The 21,522-nt window shown below is 40.6% G+C and overlaps 1 protein-coding gene across 1 annotated transcript in view; it reads right to left on the reverse strand.

Annotated features, from left to right (window-relative positions):
* Positions 1–21,522, reverse strand: part of ABCB7 (ATP binding cassette subfamily B member 7) — a 119,404-nt gene that overhangs the window by 11,171 nt on the left and 86,711 nt on the right. Inside the window, exons 6-14 of the mRNA XM_040323989.1 lie at positions 20,898–21,166; positions 18,441–18,529; positions 15,694–15,781; positions 13,772–13,946; positions 12,765–12,922; positions 10,376–10,539; positions 9,802–9,931; positions 7,476–7,647; positions 4,117–4,220 (exon numbers count right to left, since the gene is read on the reverse strand). Coding sequence (XP_040179923.1) covers positions 4,117–4,220; positions 7,476–7,647; positions 9,802–9,931; positions 10,376–10,539; positions 12,765–12,922; positions 13,772–13,946; positions 15,694–15,781; positions 18,441–18,529; positions 20,898–21,166 — 1,349 coding nt within the window. The remainder of the gene's footprint in view (positions 1–4,116; positions 4,221–7,475; positions 7,648–9,801; positions 9,932–10,375; positions 10,540–12,764; positions 12,923–13,771; positions 13,947–15,693; positions 15,782–18,440; positions 18,530–20,897; positions 21,167–21,522) is intronic.

Raw genomic sequence — 21,522 nt, forward strand, 5'->3', positions numbered from 1 at the left:
AGCCTGCATTCTGAGTTACAGAGGTGTTAAGAGAAGTTTCAGGAATCACAGCTTGCAGGTAGCAAGGTACCATGGGTCATATAGTCCTTTTCATATGAACATAAATAGCAGAGGAGAAGCTGCAAAGCATGCACAGAATCCAGGAAGTTGTGTAAACAGATGTCCGGCATGCAGCACTTGCAACATGAAAGGAGATTTTTTTTCAAGTAAACCTATATTGGATTGTCAAAAAGAACTATTGTTTGTATTACTATTACAATGCGGAGGTTATGAAATGAAAGTGTAGGCTGTGACCATAGAACGCCTTTAGGTCCAAAATTATATTTTCTTAGACATACGGTACACAAAATCTTTAGTCTTAAACCATGGGATGTCCAAAAGCCTGGCCTAACAGCAGGGGAGATGTGGGCAATACAGCATACAAATTCCAACAGGCCCATGTTACAAACTGGTCAAAGTGCAGCTTGTGGCACCTTCTGTCCAGAACTGGCATCAGAGAAGACCTGGACAGCCACTTGGTCATCTGTTCACATATTTAACTTTAACCAAGTGGCAGCCTTGCAAATCTGAGAAACAGATGCCTGATACTAAAAAACCCATGAAGCACCAATGCATTTGCCAACGTGTGCCTTAACAGGGAAGGGAGGAACCCCATCATTTGGACCATAGGCTTGAATTACAATAATCCACCAAGCAATGGAGAGCAAGATTTAGGGAGTCACCTGCGGAACCATCGGGAAGCACAAAGAGGGAATCCAATTTCCTGAAAGAGGTTGTAACCAACAGGTAGACTCTCACAGCTCATACCATGTCAAGACAGTGGATATATATTTCCTTGGGATGTTTTGGAGTAGGACATAAAGGAGGGGAGGATAATGGCCTAGTTAAAATGAAAGGAGGAAACCCCCCATATGAGAAAAAAAAAAAAAAAAAAAAGGATTTTGGCCTTAGGACAGCCCTATTATTGTGTAGTACTGGAAATGTCCTTTACAGTATTAAGGCCACGAACGCTAACCAATTGTCCATGTAAAGTTGACAAGCAACAAGAAATGCTACCTTGTGACTGAGGTCAGATAAGGGAATATGCTTAAAGGGGAGGTTCAACCTAAAAACAACTTTTTCTTATTACACTGGCCCCCCACATTACAATACGATTATGCCTGTTATTTTTTTTTTGCTGCTGTACATACCTTGATACAGCATATTCACCCGTGGCTTCGGGGTTGCGAGTCCCGCGGGAGTGGGCGTTCCTATCATGCTGGTGATTGACATTTTGACAAAAAACGAGCTCCCCCCGTCGCGTAAGCCGTGTCACGATTGCCGAAAGGAGCCGAACGGCGATGCGCAGGCACAGTATAGCGCCGACTCGCCGTTCGGCTCCTTTCGCCAATCGTGACGCGGCTTAAGCGACGGGGGGAGCTTGTTTTTTGTCAAAACGTCAATCACCAGCATGATAGGAACGCCCACTCCCGTGGGACTCGCAACCCCGAAGCCACGGGTGAATATGCTGTATCAAGTTATGTACAGCAGCAAAAAAAAAACTAACAGGCATAATCGTATTGTAATGTGGGGGGCCAGTGTAATAAGAAAAAGTTGTTTTTAGGGTGAACCTAAAAATGCAAAAGGAAGAAAATAGCTTGTGCAGAGAACCCACTGAAGAAGAGGTCATTCAGGTGCAGACTTAAAACAGAAGGCTGTGAAAATGGCTTCAAAATTTAAACAGCCATTGCACCCATTCCATGGCTGTGACACATCAGTGCTTTTTGGCAAACTAAGGCATAGACAGATTTGAAACATGAAAATCCCTTTACATAACGGAGTTAAGGTTCACTCAGTAGAATAAAGATATCTATAACCTAAGGGCACTAGCATAACAACTGATGTTAGCTTGGAGTGGAAGGGATTATATAGATGGGTTCCTGCAGCTTTTTTTCCCAGTGTTTAAAAACCTGAAGGCATTGTCCTATACAGGCATACCCCACTTTTAAGTACACAACGGGACCAGAGCATGTATGTAAAACGAAAATGTACTTAAAGTGAAACAATACCCTTTTTCTCTTCTAGGGTGTAGTGGGGGGTCAGGGACTGTAGTGGTGGTGTCAAGAGCTGTAGTTGAGGTCTCAGGGGCTGTAGTGGGGGTGTCAGGGGCACACTGGAACAGGGTGGGGTATGCTCTCGGAGCTTCAGCTCCTTCTACTGCGGCTGCAAAATGTCCGTACAGTACTTGTAAGGCACTTTACATACACTCGCAGGTATGTCCTTACTCGCGAGTGTATGTAAAGTGAGTGTACTTAAAGCGGGGTATGCCTGTACTATTTTTCCTTTTCAATAAGAACATGTAGAAAAATTAAAGTATTTTTGTTCTCTTGAGCTTCTAACTTCTAAGTCAAATCAAATCGGTGAAAACTTAAAAAAAGTTATGGCATAGTCAAATTCCAAGGCTTCGTAAAAGTCAGAAATTGTCTGTCTTCTAGGGTAGACTGCAAGTTTCTCATGGACAGTTGCAGCAGACTTTGACATGCAACACTGCCTAGGCACTAATGTTCCTGAAGCCTCATACAAACCGGCACTGTGACATAATCTAAGCCAGATTCTGCCCACTCCTGCCTCTGGAGACCGCTGTCCTCATGAGAATTGATGCATCTTCCTTTGCAAAGAAGTGACATTTGGCAATGTAACTATTATGCTTATCATAGTTTTTCTGAGGGCCCGATAGGGAGAATGCTATACCTGATGACTTGTAGTCAAGGGTCTTCTTGTTTCTAATTTACACATCTTGATCCCGATTCCTCCTGATCCCCCTTTCCTCCTGTGCTACTTCTGTATCAATACAAGTGCTCTTTTCCCCTCCTGTGGCATTGTAATGGTTCCACCACCTAGGCAGCTGCTGTCTGTGGATTCGTGGCCCCTTAGCAATGTCCCGTAAGCATAACTCCAGTCTTTCCCACCAGAGTTGGCTGTATGAGTGGATATGTGCTTTCTTCATCTCATTAGGAGGATGGGTCTGACATGAAAAAGCACAACCCTGCTCATTGATCAAGATGTTTTCTAGCATATATAAAATCCTTATAGAAACGCAAGAGTTGGAAGTGCCGACATATATAAAAAATTGGGAGAAAGAACTGGGGGAACGAGGGAAAAAACAAAAAATAAAATCCTGAAACTGGTACATGGTTCATCAATAAATAGTAGGACAATAGAAATTAATTACAAATGTATTTCTAGGTGGTACAGAACCCCAGATAATCTAGGAAAGTACCAAATAGGACAAAAAAACAGGAAACATGGCTCAAATCTGGTGCAGATGCCCCAAAATTAGAACATATTGGAGGGAAATATTAAGGTATATAAAAGTAGATAACTAAAACGGATATACCAGAAGAACCATGGGCATGTTTGTTTCACGGAGTGGATATCCCGATAAAATAATACAAAAACTCAATGATAATTCATATGATGAATGCTGCAGAAAGCCCGATACCGAAAAACTGGAGAAAAGTAGACAGCCCAAAGATAGTGGAGTGGTTTGATAAAATAGAAGAGACTCGAAATATGGAATATCCTAGACATAGCCATGAAGACACAAGAGAAGGATTTTCCAAGAGATGGGATGATTGGAAAGAGTTTAAACTAACTAAGTCATACAGTGAAATTAGGAATACAAAGTGAGGAGAAGCAGTCTGGGGTGGGGGGTAATGTGGGTGGGATACAGGATAGTGGGTGAAGCGGGTGGGAAAGGATTTAGGCTAAAAAAAATAGACGAACATATATATTTTTGAAAACGGTCTATTTTCTTCTCAAATGATTTTTTTTCTATTTATGAATATTGTATATTATAATAAAAAAAAAAAAATGGATGATGTTTTCTACACAGCAAAACACAGACAAGTCAAGTGCAAAATGAGGCATGCTGGCAGTGGGAATAAGCTGCAGAGAGCCAACAGGCAACATTGGTGATTAGTTATTAGACCGCCAGTTGACATCCACAATCTTGGTCCATGCTAAAAGGCTTATGTTGCTAGCAGGTATGTTCTGCCCGTTCTTGTTGTTCCTTTGTACATATGCTTTCTTTGTCTCATCTCCAACTTAAAAAATCTTAAAAAGCCATGAACTTACCTCCTCAGTAATGGAGTCCAAGGAAGAAGTGGCTTCATCATACAAAATAATTGGTGGGTTCTTCAACATTGCTCTGGCAATTGCCACTCGCTGCTTTTCTCCACCTTAAGAAAAATCACAAAAATGTAATTGCTAAACTATAGCAAAGTAGATATTTAACTAAATCTACAAGTCAGCATAAATTCCTAAAATGCCACAGTATAAAGCGCAGCATCAATTTAAAAAAAATAAAATACATTTTTGTGCTTAAAAAGCAGTCTTTGGGATCCTGTCAAGTTACTTTTACCTAAACTGACATAATGGCATCAGTCTGTTGCAGGCAGCAGAAGAATTACTTAAAGTAGAAGTTCAGCTTAAAACTAACCAACTTTCGATCTACTCGCAGCCGCTTTCCAAGACTAACTTACCTAGCCCTGTAAAGAAGAAATTGCTATACATACCCTTTCTGAAGGCGCTCCGGTCCAGTCCCACACTGAGCTGTCAGCAGCGACTTCTGTGTGTGGGGGTATGCAGAAGAGGTAGCCAACAACGGAAGCTTCATAGTAACTCTATGGGTGACGTCAATTCCCAGCCATTGCCGGCTGTCTCCTGCAGACAGCATCTGCCGCTGGGGCCCGGAATGAACCAGCTTCAGAAAAGGCAAGTATTAAAATTTTTGCTTTACAGGATTGGATAGGCAAGTCTTAGAATGTGGCTGCGAGTAGATTGAGAGATAGTTAGTTTTAGGCTGAACCTCCACTAAGTTTTTTCTTCCAGTGACACAGTGACGTGTGTCAGACATTTGTGAACACAGCCAAAAACTGCACAGGCATCTGGATTTACATGCTCATGGCATCTCTAAACCAGAGTTTCAATTCAAGAACTAAATACCGACTATGATGATGGCATTCAGGAAAAAGAAGAAATTACATTATCGGTGGGAGTACTGTGACTTCTGTGTTTTGTTTATGCATGATCCAACGGTTTTATATATATATATATATATATTTTTTACTTTCGTATTTAATATTTGCTTCACAACTAAATATTTAATTTGCGTCACAGGATTTCTAGCGCACTATAAGTTTTTTTTATCAATAATATTGACAACAGAAATTGCAAAATATATTTGGTAGTCAGTTACATCAGCCATTTAGTACTTTTTATGTGTGAAATGCCAAATATTTGTTTCATTTTTTTTCTTAATAAGAAATCAAAAGGAAATTACCAAATGCAACCAAAAAAAAAAGCCTAGAATTGTGATCACGTTCTTGCTATAGGAAAAAATATAAGCCTCCTGTCCAGTAATCTCAAAAAAGGGCTTTGCACATACACTTTGCTATGCCTTCTTAAAGGGGTTGTAAAGGTACAATTGATTTTCCTAAATAGCTTCCTCTACCTTAGTGCAGTCCTCCTTCACTTACCTCATTCTTCGATTTTGATTTTAAATGTCCTTATTATTCCTTCTGAGAAATCCTCACTTCCTGTTCTTGTGTCTGTAACTCCACACAGTAATGCAACACTTTCTCCCTGGTGTGGCGTGTCGTGCTCGTCCCCTCCCTTGGACTACAGGAGAGTCAGGATGCCCACTACACACAGCTCTTTCTCTATCTGCAACGTAGAGAGCATCCTGACTCTCCTGTAGTCCAAGGGAGGGGGCGAGCACGACACTCCATACCAGGGAGAAAGCCTCGCATTACTGTGTGGAGTTACAGACAGAAGAACAGGGAGTGAGGATTTCTCAGAAGAAATAAGGACATTTAAAAGAAAAATCAAAGGATGAGGTAAGTGAAGGAGGACTGCACTAAGGTAAAGGAAGCCATTTAGGAAAAAAAAAAATTGTACCTTTACAACCCCTAAAAAAAATGAAATAAAAAACAAAAAATAGAGGAAAGGTAGCTTTAAAGTGAATGCAAATACCTCAAATGCTGTATAGGGGAATAAAAATTAAAAATAAATCTGAATGGTATTGATACTACTTACACCTAAGGGCCCTTTCACGCGGATGTGTCCATGTACAGGCTCCGCTTTGCTCAGTGGTGATCGCTCCATCGATCCCTGCTGAGCAGGCAGATGACAGGTCTGTCTCTGCACACTGTGCAGGGACCGACCTGTCAGAGCACTGCTCTCCTCTATGTAACTTGCATTTTAGAATTAAGGGTGCGTTAAATGTAAAGTTTATGTTGACCTACTTTTACAAAAAAAGCCCAATGTTGAAAAAACATTTTTTTACAGTCCATCCTAAAAGATATTCTGAAACTGGGGCACAAGCAGCAAGTTGCTTATTAAACCCAGTTACAGGAAATAGTAATTCATCTAAATCAAACAAATGCTTTTATGAATCATGAATAAACTGCTAATCCCACATCTAGGCCTCAACAGTGTGTGGCAAAGAAAGAACAGCAATGGTTTCTTTAGCCTTTGATAAGAAATAATATTGATGCCACCAAGTGGGCAGTGTGCCCGGTAACAAACACATCAAAATCCTTTGCTGTGCTACTCAAAAACCCTCTGTGATTTGAGACATAGAATTTAATTACACACGAAAGTCACTTAACACCAAAGACTTTATTGAAGGGTTCACTTATCTAAGCTATTGTAACCATAAAAAATTGGTACAAATCTTATTTTTCGCTTACTAAACAAACAGTCTTTATCAGACACTACCAGCAAAAAATATCAAATATTACTGGCCTCTCAATTAATTACATAGTGTTTATTTTTTTACCTTTTCGCTAACCAGTGGTAATCCTTTGTGAACATTGGGGTGGATTCAGCATGCAATTACGCCTGCGTATCCATAGATACGCAGCGTAATTGCTAAGTAGCGCCGGCGTATCGACTTTCTGTATTCAGAAAGCTTGATACGCCGACTGTAGCCTAAGATATGACTGGCATAAGGCTCTTATGCCGTCGTATCTTAGGCTGCATTCTTACGCTGGCCGCTAGGTGGCGTTCCCGTAGTGGTCAGCGTAGAGTATGCAAATTGCATACTCACGCCGATTCACAAACGTACGCGCGCCCATAATGGTAAGTATGGACGTCGTTCATTTTTGAAATTTGCGTCGTTTGCGTAAGTGGATCGTGAATGGCGCTGGACGCCATTTACGTTCACGTCGAAGCAAATGACGTCCTTGCGACGTCATTTACCGCAATGCGGAGTACGTTCGGTGCAGGAAAGCGCCTAATTTAAATGATCAAACGCGCTTACGCCGGCCCCTTTTACGAAACGCCGCCGCAAATTACGGAGCAAATGCTTCATGAATGAAGCGTAGCTCCAGTAATTTACAGAGGCGTAGCGTTAAAACGGTACGCTGCGCCGCCGTAGTAGTGCGCGCCCCTACCTGAATCTACCCCACTGTTTTTAGGGTGGACATTACCTGATAGCTTGAGCCCTCGTTCCCCTACTTGAGTATTGTAACCATGAGGCATCCGGAGAATGGCATCGTGTAATCCTGCCAACTTGGCTACTTGATACACTTCTTCAGGTGAGGCATTGATATTTCCATACATCAGGTTATAATAAAGTGTGTTATGGAAAAGTACAGCATCCTATAGAGAAATAAACATAATATATTATTTGTAGCTTCAGTCAACAATTAAAGCCCAACTCCAGCTGAAACATTATCTTTATCTCAGGGAGTATGGGGACATATCCATTATGTTTATATTACAGTCAGTGTTCTCATTGGGAAGATGACCACTACAATTTTATTCTGACGACAACCTGTCACAGTTTTTCACTGTGACAAGAAGTGAGGGGAAATACCCACAGGGAGGACATAGATCGCAATAAAAACCTGACAAAAGGTTCTTGCCTTTCCCCACTCTGAGAATAAATACAAATTGTCTTTGTAGTTGAGCTTTAAATTCTACAGCAGAATCATCCCCATATACAGGTGCATCTCAAAAAATGTGCATATCATCAAAAAGTTCATTTATTTCAGTGATTCAATTCAAAAAGTTCTTGGACCACTTCTCTTCTCTATCTACACCTCCTCCCTTGGTCACTTGATAACCGCCCACGGCTTTCAATACCACCTATACGCCGATGACACCCAAATATGTTGGTCTACTCCTCACCTCACTCCTTCAGTCTCCTCTCACATTACTAACTGACATCTCAGCATGGATTTCGCACCACTTGCTTAAACAAAATCTCTCTAAAACTGAAATACTAATATTCCCCCCTGCCCGTGCCCCCCTCTATGACTTTTCCATCAAAATCAACAATGCAACCATCAGTCCCTCCCCTCATGCCAGGGTACTAGGTGTAATCCTAGACTCTGATTTGTCATTTCAGCCTCAAGTCCAATTGTTGTCAAAAGTTTGTAGAATTCACCTCCGTAACATCTCTAAAATTCGCCCCATTTTAACAAATGAAACCACCAAACTCCACATCCACTCCTTTGTTATCTCTCGCCTTGACTATTGCAACTCCCTTCTTATTGGCCTGCCTCTCTACAGGCTTTCCCCTCTTCAGTCTATCATGAATGCTGCTGCCAGACTTATCCACCTTACCAACTGCTCAGTGTCTGCCAAACTATGTGTGTAATGAATCTATATAAATTAAGGTGTTTAAAATTTTGAATTGAATTACTGAAATAAATTAACTTTTTGATGATAGTCAATGTTTTTAAAATGCACCTGTAACTATAGGCAGAGTATATGTATATAAGATATTCACGCGTTACTGGAACTGCTGAACAGCAGCTAAAAAGGAAAAAAGGGAAATGGGTCAACTGCTACAAAGTAATGGGAGGTTAATCCACAATCTAAATGAAATGAGTAAACAGAATTGTGCTGAGCTGTTGGAAAATTTCTGGCTAATGAGTGTGGGAAATGCCCACTAATATCCACAGGAATAATGACATAAAATTACACAACTAAAAAAAGTGCAAGTGGCAATATGTAAAGTGAAAGTGACAATAAATTAAATGTGCAAAAAAAACTACATGCGGATGAACTCCAACGTTACATGAACGAAAACCTTCTGAAGAGTGACAACTAGTCCTCTGAAGGGTGATAAAGTGCAAGAAATATATAAATAATCATACAGAGTAAGGTCCAAAATGCAATCAAGATGTATGATACAGTGACTGTCACATAGGTGTGCACAGGGTGAAACGTGATGGATCCTTGGATATTAAATGTATTGTCCAATGCTTTTGGGTGAACACAATCACACACAAAATGTGGGGTGATGCACTCTTCCGTGCCTTCCACTGTGGTAATAGGTAGACTCTTACCTCACTGCTGTGAGGTTACAGCATGTATATAATGAGCCTGGGAAGATCCAACGTAATCCTGCCTATGTTGCCCCTTGATGGGTACCGATGTGGTTCCTTAGTGTTCAAATACAGCTACCCTGTCCACAATGTGTTATGCATCTTCTTTGTACCATATACAGCTACATGGATATATTTATACTTTTTGCAAAATAGCAGTTACCTATGTAAACTATGCATTTTTAAACTACCATTAATTTGAATATATGGAAGGTATTCTAAAAGATGTCTGCCGACTTTAACCAATATTACTGCTATTGCCCTTTTACATTCTGTGCTAGTAATGATAGCTTATTCACTGGGTAGAATTTCAACTTTCTGAATAAAGCAGAAGATACAAGTCTGCCTCCTCACTAAAAACATATGAAACTTTGACTCATTCTTTTCAGTAAAGTTTTGTCTATGACATAAATCATACCTGAGGAACAACGCCAATGGCTTTTCTCAGACTCTCCAGACTGACATCCTGAATGTTCTGACCAGCCACATATATGTTTCCCTTCTGAGGCTCATAAAACCGGAACAAAAGTCGGATCAGGGTGCTCTTGCTTGAAAATAATTGAAAAGATTTTACAATGAAAATGGGAGCATTTCCACAAAATTTGATAAATTGTAAGAATAAAAACGTAACAGATCTGGACAGAAGTAAAAGGTTTAAGCTGTGGAGAGGTCATTATCCTCATCCTGATCTTATAATCTAGCAAGTCATCAACCAGAAACATGCATGCAGAGAGAGTTCAGACTACACTAGCTGTATGCATGTTCCAAATCAGTGAATCACTAGGTAAAAAAGCAAGGATTAGAATAGTTTTGCATACCCTCCTTTATTCCCATCTGACATTAATGGAGTGGAAAGGGTAAGGTATTGGGAGTGAGTTACCTGACATTAACTCAGAATTAACAATATCATTTAAAGAAACCCAAGACTATTACACTATTTTAAAGAAAAGATTTCCAAATCAGAAACTTAAAAACAAATGACAGCGTCTTACCCTGAGCCACTGCCACCAACAATTGCTATTTTCTTTCCAGCAGGAACTTCAAAAGACACACCATTTAGGACTTTCTGTCCCTCCAAATATTCAAAGTAGACATCATCAAAGGTAATATTTGCAGTCTGAGGAGTGACCACTATTGAGGGAGCCAAATCTTTATTCTAGGGAAAACAGAAGAAAAATGCTGGGTGGCAGCAAAAAAATGCATCCCACAAGTGAGCAGAATAGAATAAGTTCTAGAGCAGGGATATGCAATTAGCGGAGCTCCAGCTGTTGCAGAACTACAATTCCCATGAGGCATAGCAAGACTCTGACAGCCACAAGCATGACACCCAGAGGCAGAGGCATGATGGGACTTGTAGTTTTGCAACAGCTGGAGGTCTGCTAATTGCATATCCCTGTCCTAGAGGAATCTCAGACCACATTCCCCTCATTATGTATCCTAAAGCTAGAGCTCATAATACTCTTACCAGGGTCTCTTGGAAACTAAAAGTAATCCGGCTTAATTTTGTTACTTCACATGATTCTATTGAACTACAGACAACATAATGCTTTAGGGTCCATGATCCTTTTTCTGATTTACTTACCTGTTGGGAAGTGTTTGAAACCTTCCTACGGGAGAAGCTGTATTTACTTTTGAAATAAATGGTGTCAAAAGTGACTGTATTAAGGAAAAGTTGGGTGGAAAAGCAGGTACATCAATTTGAAAGGAAATATGTTTCTAATCTCAATACTTCTACATGAGATGCATGTTTGCACAGGATGTTTTAATGCGCTTATCTACTGCATCCAAAGAGAGTAAGGGGTTCTTTAGTAAACTGGTTTCCCTTTAAAAGGGGGAGTGAAAACTGATCACTTGTTATCTCTATCGCAAAAAACCCTTTAACCTTATCGGTGCACCAATTACACTAGAGCAGTGGTTCTCAACCTTATAGTGCCGTGACCCCTTGATAGGGGTCCCCACAACTTGGGAAATCTTAACAGTAAAATTATTTTGTAGCGTGGGTTGTTGGCACCCAAGGCAAAACAAGTAATTTGTGCCCCTAACCCATGGACATTTAGTGCTCCCTGAGTCCCTTCAACTCATACAGTATTAAATTCCATTATGCTGCATTTTAGGATGTACCACTCTTTCTCTTTGTTCTCCCTTCTTTCCCTTTTATCTCTCTTTTCTAATTTTTTTCTCCCATCACTCTCTCTAGCCGTCTTTCTTGTTGTTTAATGGCAACTATAATCACAGGTAGTGTTACTCACTGTGCCTCCGACTTTGTGGTGTCTCACAGCAGTGACACCTATGCCGAAATCAGGAGATAGGGTCTCCTCCAGCCCCTCCCACTTCATTCTTTACCAGTCAGCTGACCTCTAGTCTCTGCCCCCCAGCCATGCCGTGAACTGAGTGGGTGGCTGTGAAGAGGCTGAGTGGGCAGCCGCAGGCTCCAGGGACAGCCCTGTTGGGCGGCTGCAAAAAGGATAGGAGAGCAGTTAGGGCTTCAGGAACAGCCCAGGATTTGGTGACCCCTGGCATATCGTCATTTGACCCCCAAGGGGGTCCCGACCCCCAGGTTGAGAACCACTGCACTAGAGGGACAAGTAGTTAACTCACCAAATATGGTACTACAAGAGTTAGCCTGTTTTTTGACCTGCAAAATGACAACAATCTCCCAATCAGAGGAATCCTTACACCAGTATGTACAAGATAATACCTTAAAAAAAAAAAAAAACTATCTGGAAAACATCAAAACACTATTAGACTCCCTATTACTTTAGAAGAAATACAGACAGCAAAAAAATGCTTTTAGAATCCGTTTCTAATCATAAGAACCCTGGTGATGACGAGTTTATAAATGCTATGCAGAATGTTCCACAGCTTCTGAAAATGGCAACACCTTCTACCATCTATGACAACAGCCAATATAAAACACTGTTATTAAACCTAGTAAATAAAGACCCCACTGATCCCAACGTGTACAGACCTATTTCACTCTTACTATCAGATGTGAAAATACTGGCTAGGTCCTGGCAAACAGATTAAACAAAGTTATAAAAATAAGTGATTTAACCTGTGGCAGCTTTTCCATAATCACACACAAAGTGTTATGAAAGTGTGAGCTTTACAACTACTCAGCATCCCACACCCCACAATTGAATAAGATCAAACTTACTATAATGATTAGGGGGCATGCACATGGGCACATCTCCCTAGTATAGCGTGAACAACCTAGCGTATTTTTGTGTATATTTTTAGTTCCTGGTGCTGCTTACAGCTACCTACAGAGATAAATGGCTGCACAGAGCATGAATGTTCCTAAAGTCAGACTAGCAGTGTTTGTGTGCATCTGGCGCTTTACGCAATATTACACATGCAAATCAACTCAAGAAGAATTACCTTAATTTTTGTGTCTATACTCAGAAGAGTGAAAAGTGTGTTCATATCAATTAGAGCTTGTCTTGTCTCTCTGTAGACTGTTCCCAAGAAGTTCAAGGGCATGGAAAGCTGGAACAGCAGCCCGTTTACCATAACCAGATCCCCGATAGTTAGGTTTCCTGAAGAGAGCAAATAGCATTATGCACAAAAATCCAAAGTATATACACAGTGTGTGTATGTATATATAAACATATTACAGTGCATATAAAAAAAAAAAAATTGTAAAGAAATTAAAAAACACAGACACAAAAGTCATAAAAAAATAAAAAAAAAATAAAAAAGTCCCACAAAGTAAGCAACATAGATCCACATCATTATGAACCACATCCCCCTGAAAGAAAAAACACCCCAAGCACAGACACAATCTGCTCTTGATGACAAATCAGGAATGCAAAGCTCCCTAGCTGACAGCTGAATGTAAACAGATATGGTATAACCACATTTGAATATAGACCACCCGGGAGCAGAGATTCACAGCAAGCAGTCACTGGGAATGGAAGTGCCTGCATTTTTTATACCCAATTCTCTAATAACCTGCCTGAGTGAAAAAAATTACAAATTTAGCATCAGTAGTAGCAATACTGCTTCTAAAAGTTTCATGTAGTTTGGCCATTTACGAAACATGGGTTTATCTGAAACTAAAGCACATTTCTAGTATTCACAAATGACCAGCTTTTGTGAATACAAGTATCAACCGGAACATTCTTGTTATGACGTCCACAAGGTTTCTTGCACCTTCAACATCGCCAAATTATATTGGATGTTATTTTTGGATATGGAAAAATAAGTCTGATTTATATGGATGCTTCTATTTTAATGCTATGTGCACATTTACAATTAATCGAACACCTTTTATGATCAACACATTTTTTTCATTTTTTGACTGTATGCTATTCATGCCAGTACACTACATTTCTTATATTTTCTACAGACAAAAAGTTTGTGTGATCAATCTAGTGTTATCCAACCTGCAAGGATTCCTTTGCTTGCAAGCACCATGATAGCTGTGAGGCCCACACTAAATATTGCACTTTGTCCAAAGTTCAGCATGGCAAGTGTTGAGGTAGTCTTCAGAGAAGAATTTTCATATATTTTCAAATAGCCATCATACCTCTCCGCTTCATATTTCTCATTGTTAAAGTACTGTCACAAAAGAAGAAGAATGCAAAATAGTAAAATTAAAGCAAAACCAGCCAAGGCCTTCTGCTAATGTTCAAGTTAAAGGTACACTAGCTAAAAGTTTTTCACAGCCAACTAGTTATTGACCTAGTTGAATCTAAAAGTTAGGCATAGGTGCGAAACCTGCTCTTAATGCTCATATATTGTTAATTACGAATTATGAATTGTCATTTACAGATACTTACTTCTGGTTTGCAAGGCCACCATTCAAAATTGTTGGGCCTCATACAGCCTGCCTGACAGGCAGCCTAGCTGGCTAATCCACCTAACACAGAGGAACTTTAAATATCTTATTGTGCACACACAGTAATCCCAACAGCAGCAGCTCCTAGCAATTAAATATACGTTTACTGGGCCAATTGACATACTTAGCATATCTGGCACCCGAGGCTGGTCAGAGTTATGGGCGTAACCAAGTTGAGTTAACAACGGGAGGAGCTTAAAGGTCTATAGTTAAATAAAACCTGAGCCTATTCACTGTATACACAGCACACATATGCCACAGTACTTGTACCTACACTCCCAGGAGTGCATAATGTGCATAATATGGAGCAGGGCTCATGAGTAGGACACATACATTCTACTGTACAGAATTTGACCCCCCCCCCCCCCCCCCAATACAGATCTTTCCCCCACAGGCTTCCCTGAGCCAACCACCTCAGTACAAACCCCCTTCTCAGCTTAACCCTTTAGTACAGACTCCCTTACCCAGATCTACCCTCCCAGTTTAACCATTCAGTACAGACTCCCCACTGTGGAGAACCCCTCCGTAAAGACCCCTACCTTCTATCCTAACCCCTCATTACAGACCTCTCACTCTCAGTCTAATCCCATAGCACTGAATCCCTGCACCTAGCTCAAAACTTCAGTACAGGCCCCCTTTCTAGCCTAATCCCACAGTACAGACACCCCTCCTCTTCCCCCAGTACATACACCCCTCCCAGCCAAACCCTTCAGAACAAACCATTACCACAGTACAATACAGCCCTGCTTCTGCCGGACAGCAACACGAACAATAAACTGGACCTGTTTTGCAGATGCATAAAACTGATGGTTAAATTAATTCGTAACACGTTTGACAGATGTCCTTCACATATCAGATGTCTCAGCTAAACCATAATTAAGGGGTTGCTGTTGTACTTGAATTTATAAAACATTACTGAGAAAGTAGCATGATGTTTACCATTTAAAGGGAAAGCTATCAGTACATTTTTAAGGGTGCACATTTTGCGTTCTTACTGTAAGTTAACTGGAAAGCAACTGTAGATGTAACTTTCAGATCCATGCTCACCCAGTGCTTACAGGTATGGAAAAACATTAGACCCCCGCTCCCAGTATGAAACGCACTGGCCTAGTGGCTGGAGGAGGTAAAGACACTGCTCCCTCTGAGCGTCAACATTTGGGGGGGGGGTGAAGGAGGAAGTTGATTTGACCACTTCTGCTAGGATTCGACAAAATCCTACACCATGTCTTTTGGTGCCACCTGTCATAGAAGGAGGAGTGGAGGGGAGCGCTGGGGCAGTAAGTATCAGTGAGGCAGGGCAGTGTCACACAGGAACTGTCACTTTGCCCTGAAAAATGCACAGTGTCCCCAAGTACAGACAGGAAATCAGCAACATGTCTCTGAACCTGAACACAAAGTAAACACAGTATACCATGAGACTGCCATAGAACTGAAAGGAACATGTTTTTACAAACTATTATTTCTTACCTTAACAGTTTCATAATTTAGAAGTGAATCTATAGCAGCATTTCCAGCTTCATTATCAGCCTTGTTCATTTCTATTCTGAACTTCGTCCTATAAAAATATTCAGCAAAACAGTACATCAGTAATGCAATTGAGGGACCTTAATGCTATGATGAAGAATTTCCTAAAGGAAACATGTACTGAAAAAATGTGAAGGTTGTCATTGCTGTCCTCACCTCCCAAAATGTTTGTTGGCAGTCTGTTCATGCTAATCCACCGTTTTCAATACTTTCAATTGCACCAACATGAAACAGGGGTTATCGGAATCTGGAAGCCCCCTTTAACAAGGGGAACCCCAGATCCTGGCCCCCCTATGTGAATTGGTAATGGGGTAAATTATACCCCTACCATTTCACAAAAGATAAAAGTCATTGAAAAAAACGGCATGGGTTCCCCCCCAGTCCATTCCCAGGCCCTTTGGGTCTGGTATGAATATTAAGGGGAACCCCGACCGAACCATCTTTTTTTAATTTGGCGCAGGGTTCCCCTTAATATCCATACCAGACCTGAAGGGCTTGGTATGGCATTTGGGGGGACCCCCACGCAATGTTTTTTTTTAAATTTTGGTTTGGGGTTCCCCTTAATATTCATACCAGACCCAAAGGGCCTAGTAATGGACTGCAATTTTTTTTAATGACTTCTCTGTATTGCCGGGACCCGACAATTCATTATAGCCGCGAGTTGTTTTAAATTAAATTACTTTTCTTCTCTTTAGAAATGTCATTTTGTGCAGGGACTGTTCTAAACACTGGAAAATGGGCCACTTACAGGCATACTATAGACACCCCCCAGGTATGAAATTTAAAGGAATATTTCACTTTTATAGTTTCACTTTAAGCATTATTAAAATCACTGCTCCTGAAAAAACAGCCATTTTTAAAAAGTTATTTTGCATTGATATATGTCCCCTGGGGCAGGACCCAGGTCCCCAAACACTTTTTATGACAATAACTTACATATTAACCTTCAAAAATAGCACTTTTGATTTCTGCCCTTAAAGGGTGTTCCGCGGCTTTCGAAACTGCCGTGAACACCCCAAATTGTTCGCTATTTGGCGAACACTCGATGTTTGAGTTGAACTTACGTTCGACTCGAACATCGGGCTCATTCCTAGTATTCAGACAGCTTTCACAACTGCTGAAACAGAAAAGTATAGGCTACACAAATGGAAGCTTTGTGACTTTGATGGGCTTCAGGTTTAATAAGGCAATATACTATATAGTTTAATTTATGCACATTAAATGTAAAAACCACTACCATTCTCCTACATCATTTACAGTTAAAGGAGAAGTTTACCTTTTGGGTACACCCCATATTACAGGTGTTACATGTGTTATTGTGCTCCAGTCCCTGATTGCAGGGTGCAATACTTTACAGGCCGCAGTGCAAAAAAAATACACGCACATTTGAACATGAACCGGAAGTGATTACCGATGATGTCTTTCTGGCTCACTTGTTGGTTTCCCAGTTCATTATAGGATATCTGCTACCTACAGCCTCTCAAATGCTGAAGGTCGTGTAAGAGTGTGTTGTGATTAAAGCTTTGTAGGTTTTGAAGACACTTTGAAGTACCAAAAAAGCGACACGGGGTATCATTTTTGTAGGAAAGCAGCAATGCAAACTCAAAATTGTGAACAAGACTGTAAGCTAACTTTTATTTAGTGAGAGGTGCATTGATTGGCATTCAGAGTTATTTATTTTAAAGAGTTTAACCACTTCCATACCAGGCACTTACGCACCTTCCTGCCCAAGCCAATTTTCAGCTTTCAGCGCTGTCGCAATTTGAATGACAATTGCGCGGTCATGGTACACTGTACCCAAATGAAAATTTTTATATTTTTTTCCCCACAAATAGAGCATTTCTTTTGGTGGTATTTGATCACCTCTGCGATTTTTATTTTTTGCGCAACAACTAAAAAAAGACCAAATTTTCGCAAAAAAAATAAGTTCTTATTTTTTCCTGTTAACTTTTTTTGTATATAAGTACGTTTTCTTCATCAATTATGGGCACTGATATGGCGGCACTGATGGGCACCGATAGGCGGCGCTGGTAGGCGGAAGCGGCACTGATGGGCACTCATAGGTGGCACTGATGGGCATTGGGCATAGATGGGCACTAATGGACACTGGGTGGCACTGATGGCCACTGAGGGGTGGCACTGATGGCATTGCTGGGCATCATTCCAGTCAGTACCCATTTGTGGGCACTGATTAGCATCGATTGTGTTAAAAAAAAAAAATATTGTTTTTTTGTGTCTATTTTTGCTCTATTGAGCACCAGGGGGCACTCTCTGGTGGTCCAGTGCTGGCATCTGAGGAGGGGCTGCGCTGATAAACAATCAGCGCGAACCGCCCATCAGGAGAGCCGCCGATCTGTCAGACACGAGTGAGGAAGAGCCGATCAACGGCTCTTCCTGTTTACATCGTGATCAGCCGTGGTTGGACACGGCTGATCACATGGTAAAGAGCCTCCGCCGGAGGCTCTTTTCCGAGATCGGAGATGCAGGGTGTCAGACTGACACCCCGCATCACCGATCGCCGCGCGCTCCCACGGGCACGCACTGGCATGTAATCCTGCAGGACATCAACAGACGTCCAGTCAGGATTTCAGAACCACTTCCCGGATGTCAATTGACTATTGACCAGGCGGGAAGTGGTTAAATGCTACATTTTGAAGTATAATTGAGCCCTATGACAGAAAAAAAATTACCTCCACTGTGTGACTCCAATGGTGAATGCTGTATAAGCTCCAAGCGTTCCTAAAGTTGCAACTGCAAATTGGACTCCACATTTGTAATACTGTTAGGAGGGGGAAAAACACAAGACATACGCAAAATAAAAACACAAAATTACCTGTAACTGCAGAAAACATACATTCATAGCAGTCAAACAATATGCAAGGTATTAATGACCATGGCTATACAAACAGCACACAGTCTTTCAATTAGCCCAACAGTGAGTTGTCTTTTGTCTAAGGTAAGAAATACATAATGAGCTAGTATTCTATGCATACTAGCTCATTATGCCATCGTTTTGCAGGTTTTTATTTTTTAAAATTTTAAGGGTTTACAACCACTTTAAGCCTGGGTAGAGCCGACAGGTTCTCTGAATTTTGTCAAACTAGGGGTCCCTAAAGAAGAGGTTTTTGGAATTTTCCTTGATGGAAGTAAAAAATGTCACCGGTCCTCATGTCACCAGATGTTTTCTTTGGCAGGGCGTACATTTGAGGTGCATTTTAAGGGGAAGCTGTCACTTTGAGCTGTCAGCAGATCAGGGATAGAAGGGAAATCTTCAAATGTTCTGGTGACAAAGGGGGCATTTCTCTCACTTTTCTTCCAATTTAATTATGTGCCTACAGGATAGGAAGTAAAGGCAAATCTCCCCTATGAGACCCAGATGGCAAAAAAAACATCTAAAAATAAGTTTTAACCAAAAGTATGGGATTTAAATGTATTGCTGTATCAGGATTTCATCTGCATACATCCACTATTTTACATTTTACAGCTTTTATTTATACCAATGCTGCTATAATTACTCTTTATCCAGCTGGATCCCCAAAGCAAAACTATGAAACTGATAATTTTTTTAAATGAGGTATTCAGAAATACAATTAAGAAAGTTTGAAAAAAATTGATTTGTTGTAAAAAAATAAAAAAAACAGCATGTTTCCTCCATTTTCCAAGTAGCCATGTAAGGCTGGGTTCACACTACGGTTTTCCCATCCGTCAGCCGCATACGATTTCAGTATTGAAAACGTACGGGCCCGGACGGGAAAACGTATAGATAGAGAATGCATTGCAAATCGTATGCACTCGGATGCATCCGGGTGCGTACGATTTGCTGGCAAAACGTTTTTTAAACGTACGCAAAACCGTGTTCAACCACGGTTTTGCGGTCGTTTTTAAAACAGTATGGCAAACGCATACATTCTCCTTTAACATTAATGTTAATGGAAAACGCACATATGTGCGGTGCCATACGTTCCCGTCCGTTTCAGCCGCATACGGTTTTTCATATAAATCGTATGCGGCTGACGGACGGGAAAACCGTAGTGTGAACCCAGCCTAAGCTTGTGCAGAGATCAAGGGACCAGTCACACCATTGTATTGCAGCAATGCAATACATGCAAACGTGTATTGCAGCGTACTATAAATGCTACATTCATCTTTTTTGGTGCTTTAAAGTGGAGTTTCCATCCCAAATTTTTTTTTTCATTATTGTGCTCATGTTTTTACTCATCTGGAAATGCCTGTTGCTATGCAGTCCCACGAAATCTGCCTTTGGAATCGCCTAGGATTCTGACATCATCTCCCTCTAATGCTCCTGGGAAACGTGTGTCATCATTTCCCAGGATGCAGTGCACTACCCAATTATCACTCCCCATCCAAGACTTCCAGGAAGTAAGTGCTTGTGGGCTTCACAATGCCTACAAGCAAAATGACAACGGTGTGGACATAGTTTTATAAACAATCTTTTTTGAATAACTATGCAGAGCGGCGGCGGATTGTAAAATAGTAAGTGACCAGGTTTATATTATAAAAACTCATGATGAAAACACATACATTTAAAAAACGCTAATTGTGGTTGGAACCCCGCTTTAAGGCAGCCCACCAAATGAATGGGCAGCCTTAAAGCAAAACATTACTTGTAGCATAACGCGACACAAAGTGTGTATGCAAACGCAAGGCAATAGTGTGATTTGACTCTTAATGTAATGCTGTGCAAACTTACAAAGCATTCTGAAAAAGGTGGTTGGGTTGCCTGAATTCTGTGAAACATCCAATGCAGGCAGGATCTGCACTATGCGTGCACATCAAACTGTGTGTCGTTTAACAAAATGTCAGGACAGGAGATTTTTACATTTGTAAATGAATTCCTTTACTGAATACCACACTGTGCTATTCAAACTATTAACACAAGGCGTCTTTTTATTGGGCGAGTATCTTTAAATAAAGTCTATTTTATACAAAAGCACATTATGGATTTCATGAGGGTACAATATACACAATATAGAAACAGCCAGAGTTAATTCCCTTACATGGGTAAAGATTGTATGAAAAAAAACAGAAAAAAAAAACCCACTGGAAGACTCTGGTGTTCCTCATTTTACATAAAAAAAAACCTAAAGACTAAAAACAGGTTTAAAAAGGTACAAGACAGAACTTACCAATATGCTGCTAACAAGGAAAACCTCAAACATTGTGGGCCCCAGATTAAACACCAGGGCACTGAGCACAAAGCTGATGCCTCTTGTACCCCGATCGATGGCTTTAGAGAGAGCTCCCGTCTGTCTGCTCAGGTGGAAACCAAGGTCCAGATTATGCAGATGTAAAAATACATTTTTTGCAATCCTCCTGATGGAACTCTGTGCCACCTTTCCAAACACGGCATTTCTCAGTTCATTAAAAAGAGCAGAGCTGGCTCTAGCCACACCATCTAAAAAATAAATAAAAGAATTACAGAATGAATGTGAGAAAAAAACACTTTCTATGGTCACAGAAAAAAATTAATTTAAAAACATCAGCATTAAAAAAAAACAAAAAAAAAAACAAAAAACAACAATATAGTTATTTTTGAAAAGCTCTTCACTTTCTTAAAAACCTCCTTTTTATGTTGTGAGCTCTGCCAGACTGCTGGCCATCTCTTTTCACAACTACATTAATTCCCTGCAGACTTTGTAGCTTCTCCTCTGTGGTTTACTTTCAGTTTCTAATGACTACACATCCCATGGTACCTTGCTGCCTGCAATCTTTGATTCTTGTACTCCCTTCGCCTCCTGAATCTACTCTTCT

The sequence above is a fragment of the Rana temporaria genome, chromosome 9 (assembly GCF_905171775.1).
Source record: "Rana temporaria chromosome 9, aRanTem1.1, whole genome shotgun sequence".
NCBI lineage: Eukaryota > Metazoa > Chordata > Amphibia > Anura > Ranidae > Rana > Rana temporaria.